The sequence below is a fragment of the Mytilus trossulus genome, chromosome 7 (genome assembly GCF_036588685.1).
Source record: "Mytilus trossulus isolate FHL-02 chromosome 7, PNRI_Mtr1.1.1.hap1, whole genome shotgun sequence".
NCBI classification, from domain to species: domain Eukaryota; kingdom Metazoa; phylum Mollusca; class Bivalvia; order Mytilida; family Mytilidae; genus Mytilus; species Mytilus trossulus.
Genome location: NC_086379.1, coordinates 78,187,322 through 78,207,166, shown reverse-complemented (window position 1 = coordinate 78,207,166; position 19,845 = coordinate 78,187,322). Strand labels below are relative to the sequence as shown.

General features: G+C 30.6%; 1 protein-coding gene across 1 annotated transcript in view; it reads left to right on the top strand.

The window, feature by feature from the left end:
* The first annotated feature begins 10,364 nt into the window (after positions 1 to 10,364).
* LOC134725894 (A disintegrin and metalloproteinase with thrombospondin motifs 3-like) overlaps positions 10,365 to 19,845 on the top strand; it is a 38,223-nt gene continuing 28,742 nt past the window's right edge. Inside the window, exons 1-6 of the mRNA XM_063590162.1 lie at positions 10,365 to 10,746; positions 13,597 to 13,624; positions 16,432 to 16,745; positions 17,292 to 17,394; positions 18,439 to 18,602; positions 19,221 to 19,304. Of these exons, the coding sequence (XP_063446232.1) occupies positions 10,711 to 10,746; positions 13,597 to 13,624; positions 16,432 to 16,745; positions 17,292 to 17,394; positions 18,439 to 18,602; positions 19,221 to 19,304 (729 nt within the window). The 5' untranslated portion in view covers positions 10,365 to 10,710. The remainder of the gene's footprint in view (positions 10,747 to 13,596; positions 13,625 to 16,431; positions 16,746 to 17,291; positions 17,395 to 18,438; positions 18,603 to 19,220; positions 19,305 to 19,845) is intronic.

Below are 19,845 nucleotides of genomic sequence, written 5' to 3'. Positions count from 1 at the left end.
CGTTTTAATAAATGGAAAGCAATTACTGTCAAAAGCAACTGATATGTTTCGATAGATGAAATACTTCCTCAGTCATTCAAAAAAAAATCTACTTTGTCTTTTTTCTATCTGGGTACTTATATTTTAGTACTTAACTATTATTATATGTCTGTTTCATTAGAATTCGTAATTTGATTTGCAGATATCAATCAAGAGGTACTTTAGAAGGATATTTATTTAATTTCCGTATAAAATACCACAGCCACGACAATGGACTTGCTATCATTGAAAATTCTAAAATAATACATTAAAAGATTTGATTACAACTAATTTTCATTGCTGTAGAAAAGACAATGAAATTAAAAGAAATAAATGATTCTTAAATAATGATTTAGTGTTGTAAAAGCGTTGTTATGATTGCACGCGAATTTTATACATGAATGACGAAAAGCGCTAAAAGAAATATGGAATTTGAATATCAAAGAATCTTTACGAAATGCGTAAATATAAAATGATATCTAGTGCTGAAGTTTGCAGTTTTACAAACTTTTCTTGGCAACTTTAAACTGAAAAAAATTATTTCATATTTGGAAGGCTTAAGTTTAAATAGGATTTTTTATTTTAGGAAAGCCTCTCAGGAAGCCATTTTTAATCCTTTTAATCTGTTCTCATTTCTAATACTGTAAATGTAAATCGAAAACAGAAATCGGTAACCCTTACTACCATTTGGATTCCCGTACTTACAATGCACGAATGTATTTACCAAATAACCAGGACTTCCCAATTATGGTTATCCTGGTTACTTTACCTTCGTACTATTTATATGTTATATAAGCTTAGACAACTCTTTCCGTTTATTCAAGTAACATTTATTTGTAAAGTTACAATAACTAGGAAGGATTTATGATCTTCAAGTAAAAGCGTCTTTCTTCTGTCTAATGTCAGATTCATTGAAGTACAAATTCGATCGAAATGAACGATGGTTTTTGAAGTAAGTTTTGGTGGTGACTTCCAATTATTCATTCTATATTTTAACTCTTTTCTGTCTTATTCTTTAAAGGGTGGTGATTTTATTTTTTTAATTTCATTGACTGCATTGATATTATTCTCATTATCAATATCGGAGCTCAATATTCAATAATCATTAATAAAAGGCCACTTTCCTATATTTATTTTCCCCTGAAAAATATAATTGTACCTGTTTGCCAGCGGTTGTTATTGTTGTCCATTTTGATGTACATCTGTTCTTTTTTCAATTATTTATGCCGTTGTTGTTCCTATTTTTTTTGAAATGGTTTACATTTTCCTATCCCGGTGTCAAAGAGCTAATAACACGATAATATTTTGCAGTTATTTTATGTTTTTTTATGCGACATGGTTATTTTTGCAAACAACTATTTTTATTTTTAATATTTTAAAAATAAAACATGATTTTCTTCAATATTCATATGATATTATAAAAAGCAACAATTATAAATGCACGCTTTAATTTCTTAAGTAACAGTATTTGCTTTTGAAGATAACCACTTTAATAAGTTTTTAATCTTTAATTTTAAGCTAACTGATTTCTTTACCTTATGTGTTAATAAATGATATTTCACTTGGTTAATATTAATTCTACATTTTATACACTAGTATATATAATCATGTTTCTCTTATTTTATAAAAGTAAGTTATAAAAAAATATTATTGTCTTTGGTTTTTTTTTTATAAAAACACAATCGCAAGGAAATGGATGGTTAGCTCTCCTTTATTCTGTGTAGGCTGGTGGATTGGTATCAAACACCTGTCCACCGTTCGGTTCTGGATGAGTACCACCATCAGCTTGAACTTGCTGTTCTTCCGTTTGAGTTGTAGGTATTGATTGATACTTTTGCCCTCTGGAATACTGAACTATTGGGTTAGCTGTTTGTCCTGTAGCTAGCATGGCCTGGTGGCCGTTTGCTATAGGAATCTTAGTCTCTGGTAGGTTAAGAAACTTTCAGGTTGTGAACTTTGCATAATAACATCTCCCTAATGCAAACATAAGTAAATGTATTTGTTAATGCAATTGTTGATTTGTTTTATCTTAAGAAAGAGTGCTCAACTTTCTAAGCAAACAAAACCAATTGGCATAAAAGTAAATACGATACTATATGCAAATAAATAAGATTCATCCTTTTGAGTTTAGGTAAAGAACTGGAACACTAACTTGAACTTGATGTATACTCCAATGCACAATAACCATGTATGTTGACAATATGTCTGATTAAGCCGTGACTCGGCACAGGCAATCGAAAGTTTGTGTTCCAATTGTAAGAATGTTTATTTGAGCTCCAATGCATCTATGTGTTTAGAATAATTTGTCCGGAGTCAGAGAGAATATTGGTGCGACTTACAGGAATAACAGCTGACTCATAAATACAAGCATCCTCACCCCAACATAGTCGATGAACGTGAAGTCATAACTTTTCTAAAGAAAGGACCGAAATACCGTCCTCCATCTACAATAGATTGGAAACAGTGTCGTCAGGTCATTAAAGACGCTCTGTCTGCCTATTGTAAAAATTGGTGCAAACGTGAAAAATCCGATAAAAAATCTTTAGACAGTTATTTGAATAAAATTATGAATACTGTTGATATTCGAATATCTCATTTAGAAAACAATTCTGCAATTAATAATAGGAACCATGATATACCCATTTCTAGAATAAAAAAAACAAACTCAAGGTACTCGCAGAGCGGTTTGTGTTCGTACCGGCAGACAAGGCAGCAAATAATGTAGTGGTGCTGTGACGCATATACTACACGAAAGTTCTTCAAAACGAAATTATCAATTCCTCTACATTCAGGTCAGTGCGCACCACAGAGAGTCAAATCGTTAACAAGCATACCACTGCCACTTCCAAGCTTAAAGCATCTTCCGAACATTTGAAAGTCCCTACCATGTACTGGTTACCGAAATTACACAAAAAAACATTTAAATTCCGTTTCATCTCCGCTTCGAGTAAGTGTTCTACTACTAATCTATCAGTGCTTCTAACCACCTCCCTTAATACTATCAAAGAACTGGTTATTAACTTTTGTAATAAAGCTTATGAAAATAATGGTATTAATTATTTTTGGAGTGTTAAAAATTCTTTAGAGGTTTTAGATAAAATACATGCTTTCAATGGTCCTTACAATTCTGTTGACAGTTATGATTTTTCTACTCTGTACACTACACTTCCACACAATCTTATAAAGAAAAAGTTTTTGTATTTGATAAAATGGTCTTTCGAAAAATCACATTGTAATTTTATTTGCTGTAACTCGTTTAAGGCCTTTTTCTGTAACGAAAAAGGTAAGTATGCTAGATACACTTACTGGAAATGTGAGGATATGATTGAAGCTTTAAACTTTCTGCTTGATAACATTTATGTACGTAGGTATACCTATGGGCACCAACTGTGCCCCTTTAATAGCAGATTTATTTCTATATTGCTATGAATCTCAGTTTATGACCAAACTCAGTAAAGACCCATCATTGTTACATTTGGTTGATACATTCAAAAATACCTACCGTTATCTGGATGATATTTTTTCGTTGAATAATGAGTTCTCTAAATATACTTCAGAAATTTACCCAAACGAACTTACTTTAACTAAATCTAACATAAACAGCAGCAGTTGTCCTTTTCTAGATTTAGACATTTCAATTTCAAACGGGAAACTTCACACTAAAATTTACGACAAAAGAGACGATTTTTCATTTCCTATTGTTAATTTTCCTTTTTTAGACGGCGATGTGCCTTTGGCTCCATCATACGGTGTTTATATATCGCAACTCGTTCGGTTTGACCGTGTATGTTCTGATGTCATAGATTTTAACGAACGTAATCAATGCATCACTGGTAAATTGTTGTGTCAGGGATTTCGATACCATAAATTACTTAAAACTTTTACTAAATTCTTTCATAGATACAAAGATTTGATTAGTAAATTTGGCTATACCTGTAGAAAGCTTATTAAAAATGGTATTTCACATCCTAAATTTTATGGTAATATTGTACTTAAAGCGAGGAAATCACTATGTGATCCTTGTAAACTCATCGAACCTTTAAACAAACTTATAAGTAAGGGTTATCGTACCAATATTGTAATTAGATCTCTGAATATAGTTCACATTGGCACTAATATTGATTTTGTCATTAGCAAATTAAAACATAACTAAATTTCAATATCTTTTGGGGCGAGATGTATAGGGGACACAGCCACGTTAACTTTTATTTTTATAGAAGTCGCTCTTCACTATACTACTACCTGTCGATACATTTATTTTTGGCATTGCACAAGTCATGTCTTCTTTGACTATTAATAACGTTAAAATACTAAATCCCTGTTATGTGTTTTAGTCGATTTTAGTCTCTGATGCATGATTTTTTACTATTAATTGGTTTCGGCTTTTAACTAGCTGTCAGTAACTGCGAGTACTCTCAAATCGTATTTTCTTGTTAATTCGACCTGTTGATACTGTTTATAATGCTTTTTTGTCATTTTTTTTTTATTTATATGGATCTTGTCTGTACACCAGCTTTGATTATTTGCAATATCTTCAATTTTTCACTTATTCTTACAACATTTGTATAAACTTCAAGATTATAAAAAAACGGGTTTTTTTCTAAAGTGAACATTGATTGGTTAAATATTTCTCAGTGTGTTTGAATTTGTTTGTTAGCCTTTTGGTCATGAATGTTTGTCTCTAATATTTAATTAACTGTGAATTTGTATTCAGATATCGCAGATCAAATTTATTCGTTCATTGTGTAATCATACGTTTTTTGATTGAGTTAAGTCTGCCAATTGATATTTTATCGTATGTTTTTCTATGTTGTGATGTTATGCTATTGTTTCAGAAAAAGGGAGAAGGTTTGGATCCATTAAAACGTTTAATCCCGCTGCAAATGTTTGCACCTGTCCTAAGTCAGGAATCTGATGTACAGTAGTTGTCGTTTGTTTATGTAATATATACGTGTTTCTCGTTTCTCGTTTTGTTTATATAGATTAGACCGTTGGTTTTCCCGTTTGAATGGTTTTACACTAGTAATTTTGGGGCCCTTTATAGCTTGTTGTTCGGTGTGAGCCAAGGCTCCGTGTTGAAGGCCGTACTTTAACCTATAATGGTTTAATTTTTAAATTGTTATTTGGATGGAGAGTTGTCTCATTGGCACTTACACCACATCTTCCTATATCTATATGTCGTATCTCGGTATCAATAAAATCTTGTTGTTATGTTGGATTATATTTATAGGCCAGTATAACAGTAATATTTGGTAGTGTATAGTCAGTTCGGTTAGCTACCAAAAAACGCATTTATACTTTAAGCAAAAAACTCACATTGCACATCCAACTTAATATATCACAAACTTGTCAACTTCCGTGTTGGTTGCATCATCTAAATATCAAATCATTTGAGCCTCCTATTCCTCTATTTTGAAACATTAAGGACATTTTCTTACCTCCTGAATCGATGTTCACCATGTGGAACAGCAACAACAGAATGAGGAGGCAATAATTGCGATTACCACTTCTGCAAAGGACAACACAGCCATGAAAACTGACAGAACTACAGCTTTCGAATCTTGATCGAAAATCTGAAATTATCTTAAAAGTCTAAATAGTTGACAAAAAGCAAATAAAAAAGCGAAACTGGCAAAAAAGATATTAGATATTCATAAACTCCTTTCGACTAAAATTCACCACCAAACTGTTACATCGGCATTTTGTTAAGGTATATTTACCAGTATTATTCAAACAAATATTGGCACCAACACATGCACAATTTCAAGCGCTTGCCTATTCGGCATACAAGACTATATGAACTATAGTTTCCATTGTCAATGAGTTTTATCAATCTTTACGACTGACCTGGCGATTATTCCATCTGCATGAAGGAAGTATTAGTATACCGCTGTTCAATATTCATCAATCGATTAAGCGAAAACTAATTTCTGGTCGAAAACAAAAAACGATAAAAACACACCCACTTTAAGAGGTAAACAACGGAGGAACAGAAACATGAACAGTAACAAACCCAAACCCCAAAATTCAGAAAAACGGACTATTTAGTAACGACTGCCATATTCATAACTTGGTACAGGACATTTTGAAATAATATGGTAAGTTGAACGTGGTTTTGTGGCTGGCCAGACTTTCGATCATATGGTTATGCTAATATACCCCTATATATCACAATATAAGATATAGTTACCAGTCTTGATAAATCAGACCAGAGAAAGGCATTACTCGACTGACAAAAGCTGTATTACATATTGCCTTGTTTTTGAGTGATCACTGTCGTTCTACACAGTGAGTTGGATAGTTGGCGCAATTTAACAGAGGCATGACTTAAAACCAAGATGAAGGGTAAAAATTCTTGCTACCGATCATTTCCAGATCTTGCACTGTGTATCTTTGATAACTTTATTATTGTGATTAATCAAAGACGCCATACATATTATAAGTTGTTCCTGTCGTAAAGTTATTACTGCTGTACCAAGTCAGTAATATGGCCATTGTTATATTTTAGTTTATTTTTCTGTATGATACATTTTGATGCTGGGTTTCTGGTGTGTCATAGTTCTCCTCTTGTATTTGATGTGGTTCTCTAAATTTTAGTTTGTAAACCGGATTTGTTTTTTATTTCTCAATCGATTGATGAATTTCGAAAAGTGGTTTATTACTCTTACCTTTATTTAGATATATATATATATATATATATTATAAAAATATTCACAGACGGAAAATTATCTGGTTTCTATTTTGAATTAAATATCACTTTATTTTAACTTCAATTGAACCTATATATGTTCAAATAAATGCAGGGTTTTAAAATGTTTGTTATAAATTTTCAATAAACGTCCTTTTTTTTGCGCTGACCATATTTCTTTGAATTTGTGGCAAAGCCCTCCCTGTTTTCAAAATATAAATGAGACTTGTCACAAAACAATCAATCGGAAGCAACACAAAACATTGCCAAATAATAACACACGTTCGATAACTAAGAGCGTTATTTTGTTAATTATCCATAAAAACCAATGATTTTTCAAAATCAAGTTAGAATTAAAGAATGATCAATGAAAAAAAGGTAAAAATGATCTTTTCTTTGCAACCATACACAACAACTTTTTGTATATCTATCCTTTTCTCTAATACATAACAAAATAACAGATTGTTAAAAAACAGATATACAGAACTTTAGAAGACAAAATCGTATTAGGTGAACTTTGTCTAAAAAAACCAACATAGCATTGATGTTCAGGTTATGATTGCTTGCATTAAAGTTTCATATTTTGACGCGTATCACCATTGATATCAATGATGTGCCATATGACTACTATTCTACATTTTATGTGTATGTTAGGTTTTTCAGTTGTATGTTTATCTACTCAATCACTGAAATCATGTCAAGTATTTTACATTAGATTAAAGCGATATTCAAATTGCAATTATTATGACTGCATGAGGGCACATTGACAACATGATAAATCTATGCTTTTGTTTATTGTTCTGATGTTCGTTTATAGTTTACGTTACACTTCACTATTGTATTGTGTGTTTGTCTCTTTCACACCTCTTTTTATAAGTAATAATTTGAATATTAAAACCTAAAAATGAACGACTACAAATCATCTGTTAAATTAATTTTGTCTATTGTCAGTTTTGATATATTTTAGGAGTAACGAATTATTTTTTTCAATTTGGTTCTACCGTACGGCTTTGTTGGTATTGATGTGCAAGTGTATCTTATTAATAAATATACAATATTAGGTCAATGTCAGAAAAATATTTTTCTCGATATTGGTACCGAATTGACCTTTTTACTATTTATAATGTAAAACTCGATGTAATACAATAATAGCTATTTGGATTGTAACACAAATTTCAAACTTATTTTAATCCCTTAATGAATCCCTGATTCTGGAAAACTTTTTTTATGATGAAATTAACATTACACAAAATAAAGATTTGTTACTATACATGTTAAAGAAATTAACACGACTAGTTGCATCTCAAATTTTTACATTTTTCAAATTGGTTTTGCATGATGGATATAAAAATTACAATCATATTGGCTTAAATCCAGGCTTACAGGACGATACATCCATTCAACATATAAATAACAAACAATAAGTATTAGGAAATATCTCTATCCAATTCGAAGGTTTATACAAGGCGAATCAATTGAAAAAGGGAACACAACCTAGCATCAATCATGTACACCAGTGTAGGTGATTAGTGTAAGTAGTTAGAAAATTTTAGTGTTTTTTTTTTGTCTATATAAACAATAAAATTGAAAACGAATGTTGTTACATTTTAGCCTTCACTTTGGATTTTTTTTCTGAAAGCTGTCAAACGTATAGAAATTCAATACCTAGCAAAATTAAAAAAAATAATATACTGTTTTATATCGAATTATAAGTCAGAAAAGGTTAAAAGGGATATAATAAGTAAAAATTACCATGCTGGCGGGCTTAAAATGATAAACATAGATAAATATCGAGAAGCGATAAATATTAGTTGGGTAAAAAAACTCATCGATAACGAAGATCTATCACCCAATTGGAAAGTCTTACCAAAATTTTATTTTGATAAATTTGGACAAGAATTCCTTATATTTAAAATGAATTTCAACAATATTAATTTGGTCTATAAACTGAAAGAACTAATTCCACAATTTTACTTAAGGATAATTATCTCATGGATAAATTCAAAATCTGAAAAAGAATCAGATCATCTATCATATAAACAAATTAGACAGCAGCTTATATGGGGCAATAAAAATATCAAATTAAACGGTAAATGTCTCATTTTCAAAAACTGGATAAACAGTAAAATTCTTTTTTTTAAATGACATTATTGATAATAAAGGAAAATTTAATCAAAACATGATCTAAGATAATCTTTCCTGTCATGCTAACTGGTTTTCAGAATATTCTAAATTAATGAAAGCAATACCAAAACAGTGGTTACAAGAGCAAACTAAAGAAGAATCAATAAAAACAAAAGTTGCCATTGACTCCGAATATAAATTTAAAGATAAAAAGGAAAAATGGTATCACTTAAAAACATTTCCTCCAAAGACATTTACATCTCCCTCTTAAATAGATATTATGAAAAACCAATAGGATTTCAAAAATGGGACAACATATTTATCTTGGAAAACAACACAAACAAAAGACAACAAATGCTAAATTATATCTTTTATTATATACAAGATAATAAATTCAAAATGTTAATTAAATCATGCCAATGCAATTTGACAATATCTGTAATAACTATTTGTTGTCCGAGTTAAATCAGAATTAACAATCCTACGAACGTCCCTAGTAACCCTTTTTGAAGGTCAATCAGTACTTAATTATGAGTATGAGAAAAGATTAACATGTACAGATTTCATTGCAATCAATATAAGTCATACCAAAGATCTCATTTCTAAACACACCTTACCAAAAATTTGTTTTATATGTTCTGCAATTGTAACAAAATGAAAAAAAATCTAGTTGTTAAATACATCATATTGTTACGCTTGAATTCAGACCTAACGCGTAACGCCTAAAATATGTATTCCGTTAGCATATTTCAGATGTTGAAAAAGTCTTCGGTTACGATTTGGGATTCACGGTATAAAATCTTAGAGTCGATTTGGAATATGTCGAGTAGTAATCAAGAAGAGTATTGAACTCAATACATGCTAAACTATTTGGCATATGACAGAAAGCTAACAGTGGATATGAGACAATTATTCATACATTCATACAGTCAATTTACAAACTCTTATCAGTAATCGGAAATAGGACAAAATCGAGCTATTTTTTCCTTTGTAACTCTTATATATTTGTGCTATGGTATGTTATGTTGTGCTATGCTATGTTGTGTTGTGTTGTGTTTTGTAATGTTATGTTATGTTATGTTTTTACTTTGTTACTCGTTTTACTTTGCTTGATATTAGAGGTAAACTTTTGAAAGGAAAACAACTTAGAAATAGGTACTTATATAATAACAACTTAAGATACCATTTCATTAACCTCTCAAACAAATGTACTTTTAGATTTAAAAAAATGTGTTGACAACATTCTGCACTAAACATATTTGCTGATAATTAGTTTTACGTACGTCAAACTTGCTGTAATTGCGAACCTAGTAACCTAAATTAACTTCACATTATCTTTGTTCGCACTTGTTCTGATGCTGATTTTTTTTCGTTACCAGAGATGCAATATCAATTTTGTCTGATGTGTAAGCCCTTAATCATTCCTATGCCTTCTTGTTAATTTATATTTATTGTAACTGCGAACGTCACAAAGCTAACATCTGTGTTTTTAATTAACAAAACCGCAACATTCAAGTCTCGTTAATACTATTTAACGCAATGCACATACAAGTTGTGAAGAAAGCGTTTCACGTCTTTCCCACCTCTGAGTTAAGCACTGAAAACAGACGTCAATGCATTTTCTTTATGAACCCTGACAATTTAACAAGGATCACAAACATTTAATAGTAAACACTGTCTACAAGTGCACGTGGTTAACATTTCTTCCGGATTCACTACAAGAAGCTAAATTGTTCGTGAATTTTTCATTGCACTTAAAACAAGGGTAATGTGCACAATTGACCTCTGTTAACCCGATAAGATGTGTTATAATTGAAAAGTATCACACTGTTTGAAACTTATTTATATTTCTGGACGCTTTAGATCATACTATCATAACTATGAACACTATTGGAATAACTCTAGCTCTTTTTCAGGTAAGCTAAACATTTTAATTAATTTGACAATAATTTAAAAACACGATGGGAATTTTTTTAAATCTTATATATTTTATTACTATTATTATTATAATTATTATTATTATTATTACAATCAAACTTTTTTTTTAAATCTTATATATTTTTTATTATTATTATTATTATTATTATTATTATTATTATTATTATTATTATTATTATTATTATTATTATTATTATTATTATAGTGTAGTGTTGTTGCTTGCTGTCGCTTCTGTTGTCGTAACACTAACACAGTAAAAACAATTCCTGGTTGCTTGCTGCATTAGTTCAAGGTCGAGTTGATTAAACGCTAGTTCATATAACATTTTATTTAATAATTGTTTAAAACCTTGACAAGTGTGGATGCACCTGTTTCTGATTATCCTCAATTTCTTATATCTTCGCAGCAGCAGAGACTGATCTGTTACGTTCAAATCACTTTCTAGGTTAATCTTTTGCAAGACTGGCAAATTTAACTGTCGTCGTATCAGATTATTATCCAAGGTTAAAAGCCTGTCATAAAAAGAAAATTCTGAATAAAAGGTCGATGCCTGAGGTCGATGCCACTGCTGGTGGACGTTTATCTCCGAGTGAATCACCAGCCTAGTAGCCATGGCTCATGTGCTGACATTTAAGATCACCGATGCGTCTTTTTTTTGTAAATTTCCTGTTCAGCAAACGTTTAAATCATTGGAATCACCAATGTTATACCTTATTATAAAAGACCAAAACCAAGTAGAAATCATTGGTTTTCCTTTTCTTTGCATAGCAACTAATAGTAGTGTAGACAAAAACATGCTTTTGGCGTGCTATATGTTAAGCCCGTGGTACCTTTGGTTTTTTTTTTATCGAACATACAATTCTAGTTTGTTTATATACCTCAAGACATTTCATAAAAAACATAGCAATATGTAATGCTATAGTCAGTCTCACTTTTGTCATCACAATAAAGTATATCTCACAGATTAAGTACGTTTTGTACCTGTATTTCAGAATTGTCAAACGACTGGAGCACAACGTTAAGTTTTATTCATTTTATAGTTATTGGTGTGAATGAGTTTTGCTTTTATAACTTTGAGATTAAGATTAAGAACTTGACTAAATTTATTCAAATTCAATGGAAAAAACCATCAGACACAGTTCACATCCTTAAAGATGTGAACATGACAGATGATTCGAAAACAGCAGTTAGCTTACCCTTCCGGAGCACCTGAGATCACCCCTAGTTTTAGGTGGGGTTCGTGTTGTTTATTCTTTAGTTTTCTAGGTTGTGTCATGTGTACTATTGTTTTTCTGTTTGTCTTTTTCATTTTTAGCCATGGCGTTGTCAGATTGTTTTAGATTTATGAGTTTGACTGTCCCTTTGGTATCTTTCGTCCCTCTTTTATAACTGTTTTTGGAGTTGTCCTGAACACTGTGTTGAGGAATTTAGGAAAATAAGAGACATAAGGGTGATATTGGGATGAACGTTTAGCAATGTGAATGAAAAAGTGAAATTTCCCTTTCCGAGAAGCAGAATACATGAACCTATTCCATATGTTGAACACATTGGAATCAATTATTAGAGCTCGTGTCAACCATTGTGAATTCTCAGTTAGGGTTCAGTGGAATGTACCAAAACCTTGTTGATAAATATTCCGTATCAACGTCACAAATAATACTCGATGGTCTTGAAGTATAGATTCTGGGTATTGACGTTGTTTATCATCTTAATAATATGCTATCATTCTGTCGTTTGTCTTTATTATATTGATATTACTTTTACTGTTTAGTTTGTTCTTTTGGTGGTATTCGTTTGACTAGGTTCTGTACTTATACACCCCGTCATTGTGTTATTGTTCTATGATAATTTTTGTATTCTTGTCTTTCATTCTAGCTTATTATATTTTTGTATGCCTTTTTGTGTGTCTTGGGTACATATGACGCGGCTTTTAACTCATACATCCCGCCATTGTGTTATTGTGTTATTGTGTCATAGTAACTGTTTGGTTATATATCTTGTTTGTTTTTATAATGATTAAGATAACAACACAACTTATTTTTTATATCAAAACCTAATTTTCTGTTAGTTTTGTTCACACGTCGTTGTCGATAATAATGGAAATGAATACGCATGTCATACAAGGGAGAAGTTTAGCTAGCTATAAAACCAAGTTTAATCTACCATTTACTACCTAAGACATTACTTGTACCAAGTCAGAAATATGACAGTTGTTCATTCGTGTGATGTGTTTCAGTTTTTGATTTTGCCATTTAGTTGGAACTTTCCGTTATGAATTGCCCTCGGAGTTCAATATTTTTGTAATTATACTTTTTTCTAATATTCGAATTTATTGTTCCTATAGTTAAGTGCTAAGAGATTGTCTGTTGTGTTTAATGTTCTTTTAAGTTAATAAAAGGGGTTATCAACCCATGATAAAGGGTGAACTAAATGTCCCCATTCAAATGCATTGATAGTCCAAAAAAGGAGAGGTTTCAACTCCATGGAACCCGGCCCCTCTCCCCGGATCAGCCACTGCTTTTTATTATTCATTTCGATTATTCATAACACAATAGTTTGCGTTTGTTCTACATTGCCGTCTTGACACCAGTTTCTTTTTACAGACAAAATAAACGACTGTCGCTCACAAACATCTCAGTTGTAAGAAATGACTTCACTGTACCGGAAGTTAATAGCAAAGCTGCTAAATCAGCAGATTAGTTGTCACTCGTTTCAAAATAAGTAAATACAATGCAATAAGAAGGGGGCAACTCAATCATGTATAATTTGTTTGCTTCATTATGTAACATGCATGTGCCTATTCTTAAAATCTTTTTTATATTTTCCAGAGCCTGTCAATATTATGCATATGCATGGGTAAGTATTACAACAACATGTGTTAATTACATAGTTAACAATACCAATGTCTGATATATCTTCATAATCAGTCCTGACTATCTTTCTTTCTTAGATTTTAAATTTAATTACAAACTGCTGTTGCTGTCAATAAGAAACGCTGATTCAGCATTTTATTTGACCTAAAACATGGCAGTAAATCTATGTTTACATTTTATGCTTTGTTTACAAGAAGCATCTAACAGTTGGTGTCTCCCTGAGGTCTCTCCTAGCTATCTGATATCGTCTAGACAAATTAATGTTTTTAAATATGATAACTAAAATGCAATTTATTATTTTTATACCTATTTTAAATATTAATATACGGAATAGCACACGTGAGATAGATCTATAGGTCAAACTATATTTACTGCATCAGAGGTAGTTTAATATTAATGGTTTAAAATAAAGATAACATTTTTACTGATAAAATGCAAGCATATTTCAAGGTAATGCATTTGTGTACTGACATGTTTTATTTTATCATAAATCCCAAATCTTGTTTAGCATAGTCATTGCTTTTACTTTATATTTTATCAAATCCCTATGCACTGTGAAAAGCTATTGTTGCATATTAAATATATGATTAAAGTTGAGGCAACCATAAGCAGGGCTGACGTTGGTGAATGGGAAATGCCAATCCACTTGCATTGAAAGTCATATAAATGTTTGACACGTGTTTCTGGTATCATCATCATCAAATACACTTGGGAACAAAGTAAATAAAAAAAAACTTATTAAAGTTACCAGGCTTATGTTTCTTACGCCATCCGCGCGTTTTCCCTTAAACAAAGTGCATAGAACGTTAGTGAAAGTCAAATGTAAATGAACCTGAAAGAAAATAATACATATCCAATACCGCGTCCTTTCATCCGAGAAAGTTATTAAACATTTCGGTATTGTCATTTAAAAGTTTTATAAGCGTTTACTATTTATTATGCAGTGAACCAATTTAACAAGATTTGATATCCATGTATCCTTTACTTTTTCTTATGGAAACAGAGAGAACTTATGTTTTCCGGATTTGTCGCTATGCAGATTTTGTAAACTATATTACTAGATTGTAATATTCTATTAACCACTTTTGAAACTAATAGTATTACAGTTTATCTTGTGAATCACATGATGCATTTAAAAATTCTCACACAGGGATAAAACTATTTTGGATAGTTGTACCTTTTTAGGGTATTTGTTAACAACCAATTGTGCAATAAACTGAATAATTATTAAAAAAAATAAATATATCGCACCAAAAAAACAAAAAAAATACCTATTTCTTATGGAGTGAACTTATTTCAAAATTTTGATATAGTTTTCTAATTTTCGTAAAGTGAAATAATTTTTAAGTTTTAATATAGTTCACTATTTCTTATGGTTTTTTTTCTAATGTGCTTTATCTTCGTGCCTTTTTGTGTTTCTTTGATACATATGACGTAGCCTTGTAATTATAAATCCCGTCATTGTGTTGTTTTGTATTCTAGACTTTAATTTTTTCGAATGTGCTTTGTCTATATGCCTTTTTGTGCTTCTTTATTACGTATTTGTTTGTTTTTATAATGATTAAGATTACAACACAATGTTGACTGTTGTAACCCTATTTTGGAAATTTTTACCTATTATATAGATATAGAAAAAGGTGAAATGAGTGCCAATGAGACAACTCTCCAACCAAATAACAATTTATAAAAGTAAACCATTATAGGTCAATGTACGGCCTTCAACACGGAGTCTTGGCTCACACCGAACAACAAGCTATAAAGGGCCCAAAGATTACTAGTGTTAAACCATTCAAACAGGAAAACCAACGGTCTAATATATATAAAAAAACGAGAAATGAGAAACATGGAGAATACACATAAACAAACGACAACTACTGTACATCAGATTCCTAACTTAGGACAGGTGCATACATCTAGTCCACACATCGTTGTCAATATAATGGCATTTGATGCGACTGTCATACAAGTGAGAGGTTGCGCTAGCTATAAAATAACGTTCAATCCACCGTTTTCTACATAAGAATATACCTGTACCAAGTATAACAGTTGTTATCCATTTGTTTGATGTGTTTGAGCTTTTGATTTTGACATTTGGGTAGGGACTTTCTGATTTGAATTTCCTTGGAGTTCAGCATTTATGTGATTTCACTTTTTATGTAATGAAGTCATTTAAAAATTTTAATAAGTTAACTTTTTCATATGAGGTAAACTCATTTTAGAGATTAAAAACAGTAGATCATTTCTTATGGAATATTTAATTATAGTTAACAATTTCTAATGGAGTAAACCCAAGGGATAACCGTGGTTTAAAAACATTTGTACAGAGTCAATCCACATTTCTAGCCCTCAACTTTTGATAAAAACCTATATACTGTCCGAAATAAGAAGCCTGTTTTTCAGTAGTTGTCGTTTGTTGGATTTGTTCATAAGTGTTTTTCATTTCTCGTTTTTTATATAGATTAACCTGTTGGTTTCCGTGTATAAGTTGTTGTACCCTAGTAAATTTTTTTTATCATTTAGAGCCACACTATGTTCTATAATTGTTTACTTTTTATACATTGTGACTTGAACGGAGAGTTGTCTAATGGCACTCATGCCATTAGTTCTTATTTATATTTGTATGAAGTAAACCTGGTCTTGTACTGGACATGAAAAACAATATTTGTCTTGTTTTTCTTTTACGATAAAGAAAAGAATAATAAATAATATATACAATGATTCGTCAACCATTGATTTTTATCACGACTCAGTTCAAACGTTGATAGTACATCATACATTACTGTTTTGTAGGCTCACTAAGATCTGTATGTTTAGAAGAAGAACAATCTGTGATAATTCCATACATATCAAACAGAAATGGACAATTTGTCAGTGATTTAAATAATTCCACATCATATCAATATTTATACATATCATTTAAATGGAAGAATGGTTTACATACGTTACAATTACAAAAATCTGTCCAGAGTCTATCAAACATCCATCTTACATGGGACGATGGTAATGAAACACTGTCTTCCAGTTTTCAAGATGAATGTTCCTATCAAGGAAACGTAGTTGGGAAAGCTGGAAGTGTGGCAGCTGTTTCAGTTTGTGATAACTTGGTACGTATGAAGGTTTATAATATATATTTCTATATATACATAAAGTATGATTGCGATGCTCCTGTTCTTTAAATCATATCATTTAAGTAGAGGAATGGTTGTTTAAAGAAGTGTGTACATAGTATTCAGACTTTAGCATTCCGTTATTTTAAGGCTGCAATTAAAATCTATGCGTCTGTGGCAGGGCAGGAGTTGTTGGAACGAGAATATATCAAATGGATTCAAATCCCGTCATGGGTAATGAAACCTTTTGTCTTTTCTTTTTATTTTTTATTACAAAAAATCATCGTTTTCAACTAACAAACATCTTATTTGCTAAGTTTTTCATCTGTGTTTAAATTTTTTACAATTATTTGATGGATGCGACAAAAACCAATAATGTTGACAAAGTATACTTATGTGTGTATGTGAGTGAGTGTGTTCATCTATCAGCATTCTTTCTGTCAACTGTTTTGGTGTGAACATTGTACCAGTAGCTTTTTAATAATTCTCGCAACAAGAAAAGTCTATTTATAAAAATAAGATAATCACCTCTTTGTTTTACAGAACGGTTATGTTTTGACAACTGGTTACGAGTTTGTCATAGAGAACTTAGACGATGATTACCACAAAACAGGATTACACAAGTTAACAGCTTGTCGAGTTAAAGGTATGGAACAAAGAACTATACGTCAAAAACAAAATAACAAATATTTCGGCTAAAAAAATCATAACTGGGTTATTTTTGTAAATGTGTTTAACGATTTGTTAAAACTCATATCGTATTCGAACACGAATTTAACTATGTAAAAAGTAAAATTACAAAAATATCGAAATCCGAGGAAAATTCTAAACAGAATGTCCCTAATCAAAAGACCAAAATCTAAAGCCAAAACACATCAAACGAATGCATTACCACTGTCATATTCCTGACTTGGTACAGATAAATTATTATCTTTCTTATTGGAATATTTTCCATTGTTTTCATTTGTAAACTTCAAATCGTATTCGAACACGTATTTAACTATGTAAAAAGTAAAATTACAAAAATATCGAAATCCGAGGAAAATTCTAAACAGAATGTCCCTAACCAAAAGACCAAATCTAAAGTTAAAACACATCAAACGAATGCATTACCACTGTCATATTCCTAACTTAGTACATATAAAGTATTATCTTTCCTTAACACTTACATGTAATTATTTTTCAAAAACGATAAAGAGGCATTTGAAGCAATGAATGGACATACAGATCCAAAAGGTGGATTTTAAGTTTTCAATTGATTAATAGAAACATTTTTTTTATGAAATCTTTAATAACACCCCAACCAAGATGTTGTAAAAAAAAATTTCTCGGTTATTCTAATACATGCATGAAAAGAATTAATGTAGACTTATTTTCTTTTGACAAAGTGTTTCAATTAATTTTATTCTGAATTAATGAGCAAATGAAATTTTGATCAGATTTTGTTCGGAATATTTTCCATTGTTTTCAACTGAAAACATATTAAGTTGTCGTTTTGTTTACAAGACATAACAAAAAGCTTTCGTGTTTAAAGTTAATATGTATTTGTTTTTCTTGAAATTTTTCTGTCTATTCGGGGTATACTTTGAAAGATTATGTAAATGTAACTTTTAAAAAGTGCATAATTTCAAGAAGACAAAAAAGGAAACAATAACAAAAAATTAACTTTGTGTTTTTTATATTTTTACAGATTTCAACTTTATACAAATGAGGACCAATAATAGAAGTCGTCATCGTAGAGACGCTTCAGATTCAAAGAAATACTTAGAAGTCCTCCTGGCTGTAGATCCGTCAGTTGTTAAATTTATTGGAAAGGAAAAAGTAGAAAGCTACGTTTTGACCATTATGAATATTGTAAGTGTGAAATAAAAAATAATAATATATGATGATTATGTAAATATTATTCTAATTATAGAAATATTTAAAACTGTCTTTTTTAAAGATAAATAAATATTCCAAAATTCCGATAATAAAACATTAAAAGTTTTCCTTTAAAATAGTTAATGTGGAATTTGTCATCTAAATAAAAAGGGTGCGAATCTTCTATTTTTTTTTAAAGATACATACCAAAATATCAATGTCCAGTTACTGGTTACTTAAGGTTGAACTTTAAACGATCGAATGCCATTAAGCTGATTTGTATTAAGAACTTTGGGATGAAAAGCGTTCGGGTACATAGTTATCAAAGGTAACAGGGCTATAATTTAGTACGTCAGACGCGCGTTTCGTCTACATAAGACTCATCAGTGACGCTCATATCAAAAATAATAATAAAGCCAAACAAGTATAAAGTTGAAAACATTGAGGTTTTACGTATTGTAAAGCGGCTTGACAAAGTTTTAAACACTGCAAAATTTATTCAGTTTCTGAACATGAAAACTTTGACTTTCATGTAAAACTTGTATAGGATCACGATTCATTTTGTCCTTACGGTATGTCTAGTGTGTAAACATGGTTCATTTTGTCTTTTAGGTTAATCGGGTATATAAGCATGATACACTAGAAACCGATATAGAAGTTGTTACCACAAATATTTTTCTCATGACCGATACTGATGTAAGTACTATCAATATTTGGTGCAAATGTAAGACAAGCAGATATTTTATTTTTCACTAATTCTATTCTAACATCAACTGTGAATGGTTTTATGAGAAATCCCTACATTATACTATTAGAAGTTTTGATATAAGTGTCATAAATATGTTCGGTCAAAAGGAAGAACGACGGTAAGACAAACATAAGACATCAGTAACCAGATCATCAAGCTATGCGAACTCATAGAAAATCTGGAAGCTTATTTCAGGTGCTTCTGACAGAAATGTTTACTCATTGCTATTTATTATAATGTTTACATGCACACACATGAGATTAAAAATACACACACTGCATCGAGATAAATTCTGCATTTAATGAATTATTTCAGCAAATTGCACGTCAAATACAAACAAATGGTATATGCTAAACCGTTTAGCATTAAAGTGAAACAAAAATATTGAATCAATTAGTTTGATAGCATATCAATTTGTCTAATAACTTACGTCATTATTGATATGCTTTATAAACAAGAGATTATTATTTAAGTTAACGAAGATGGTTT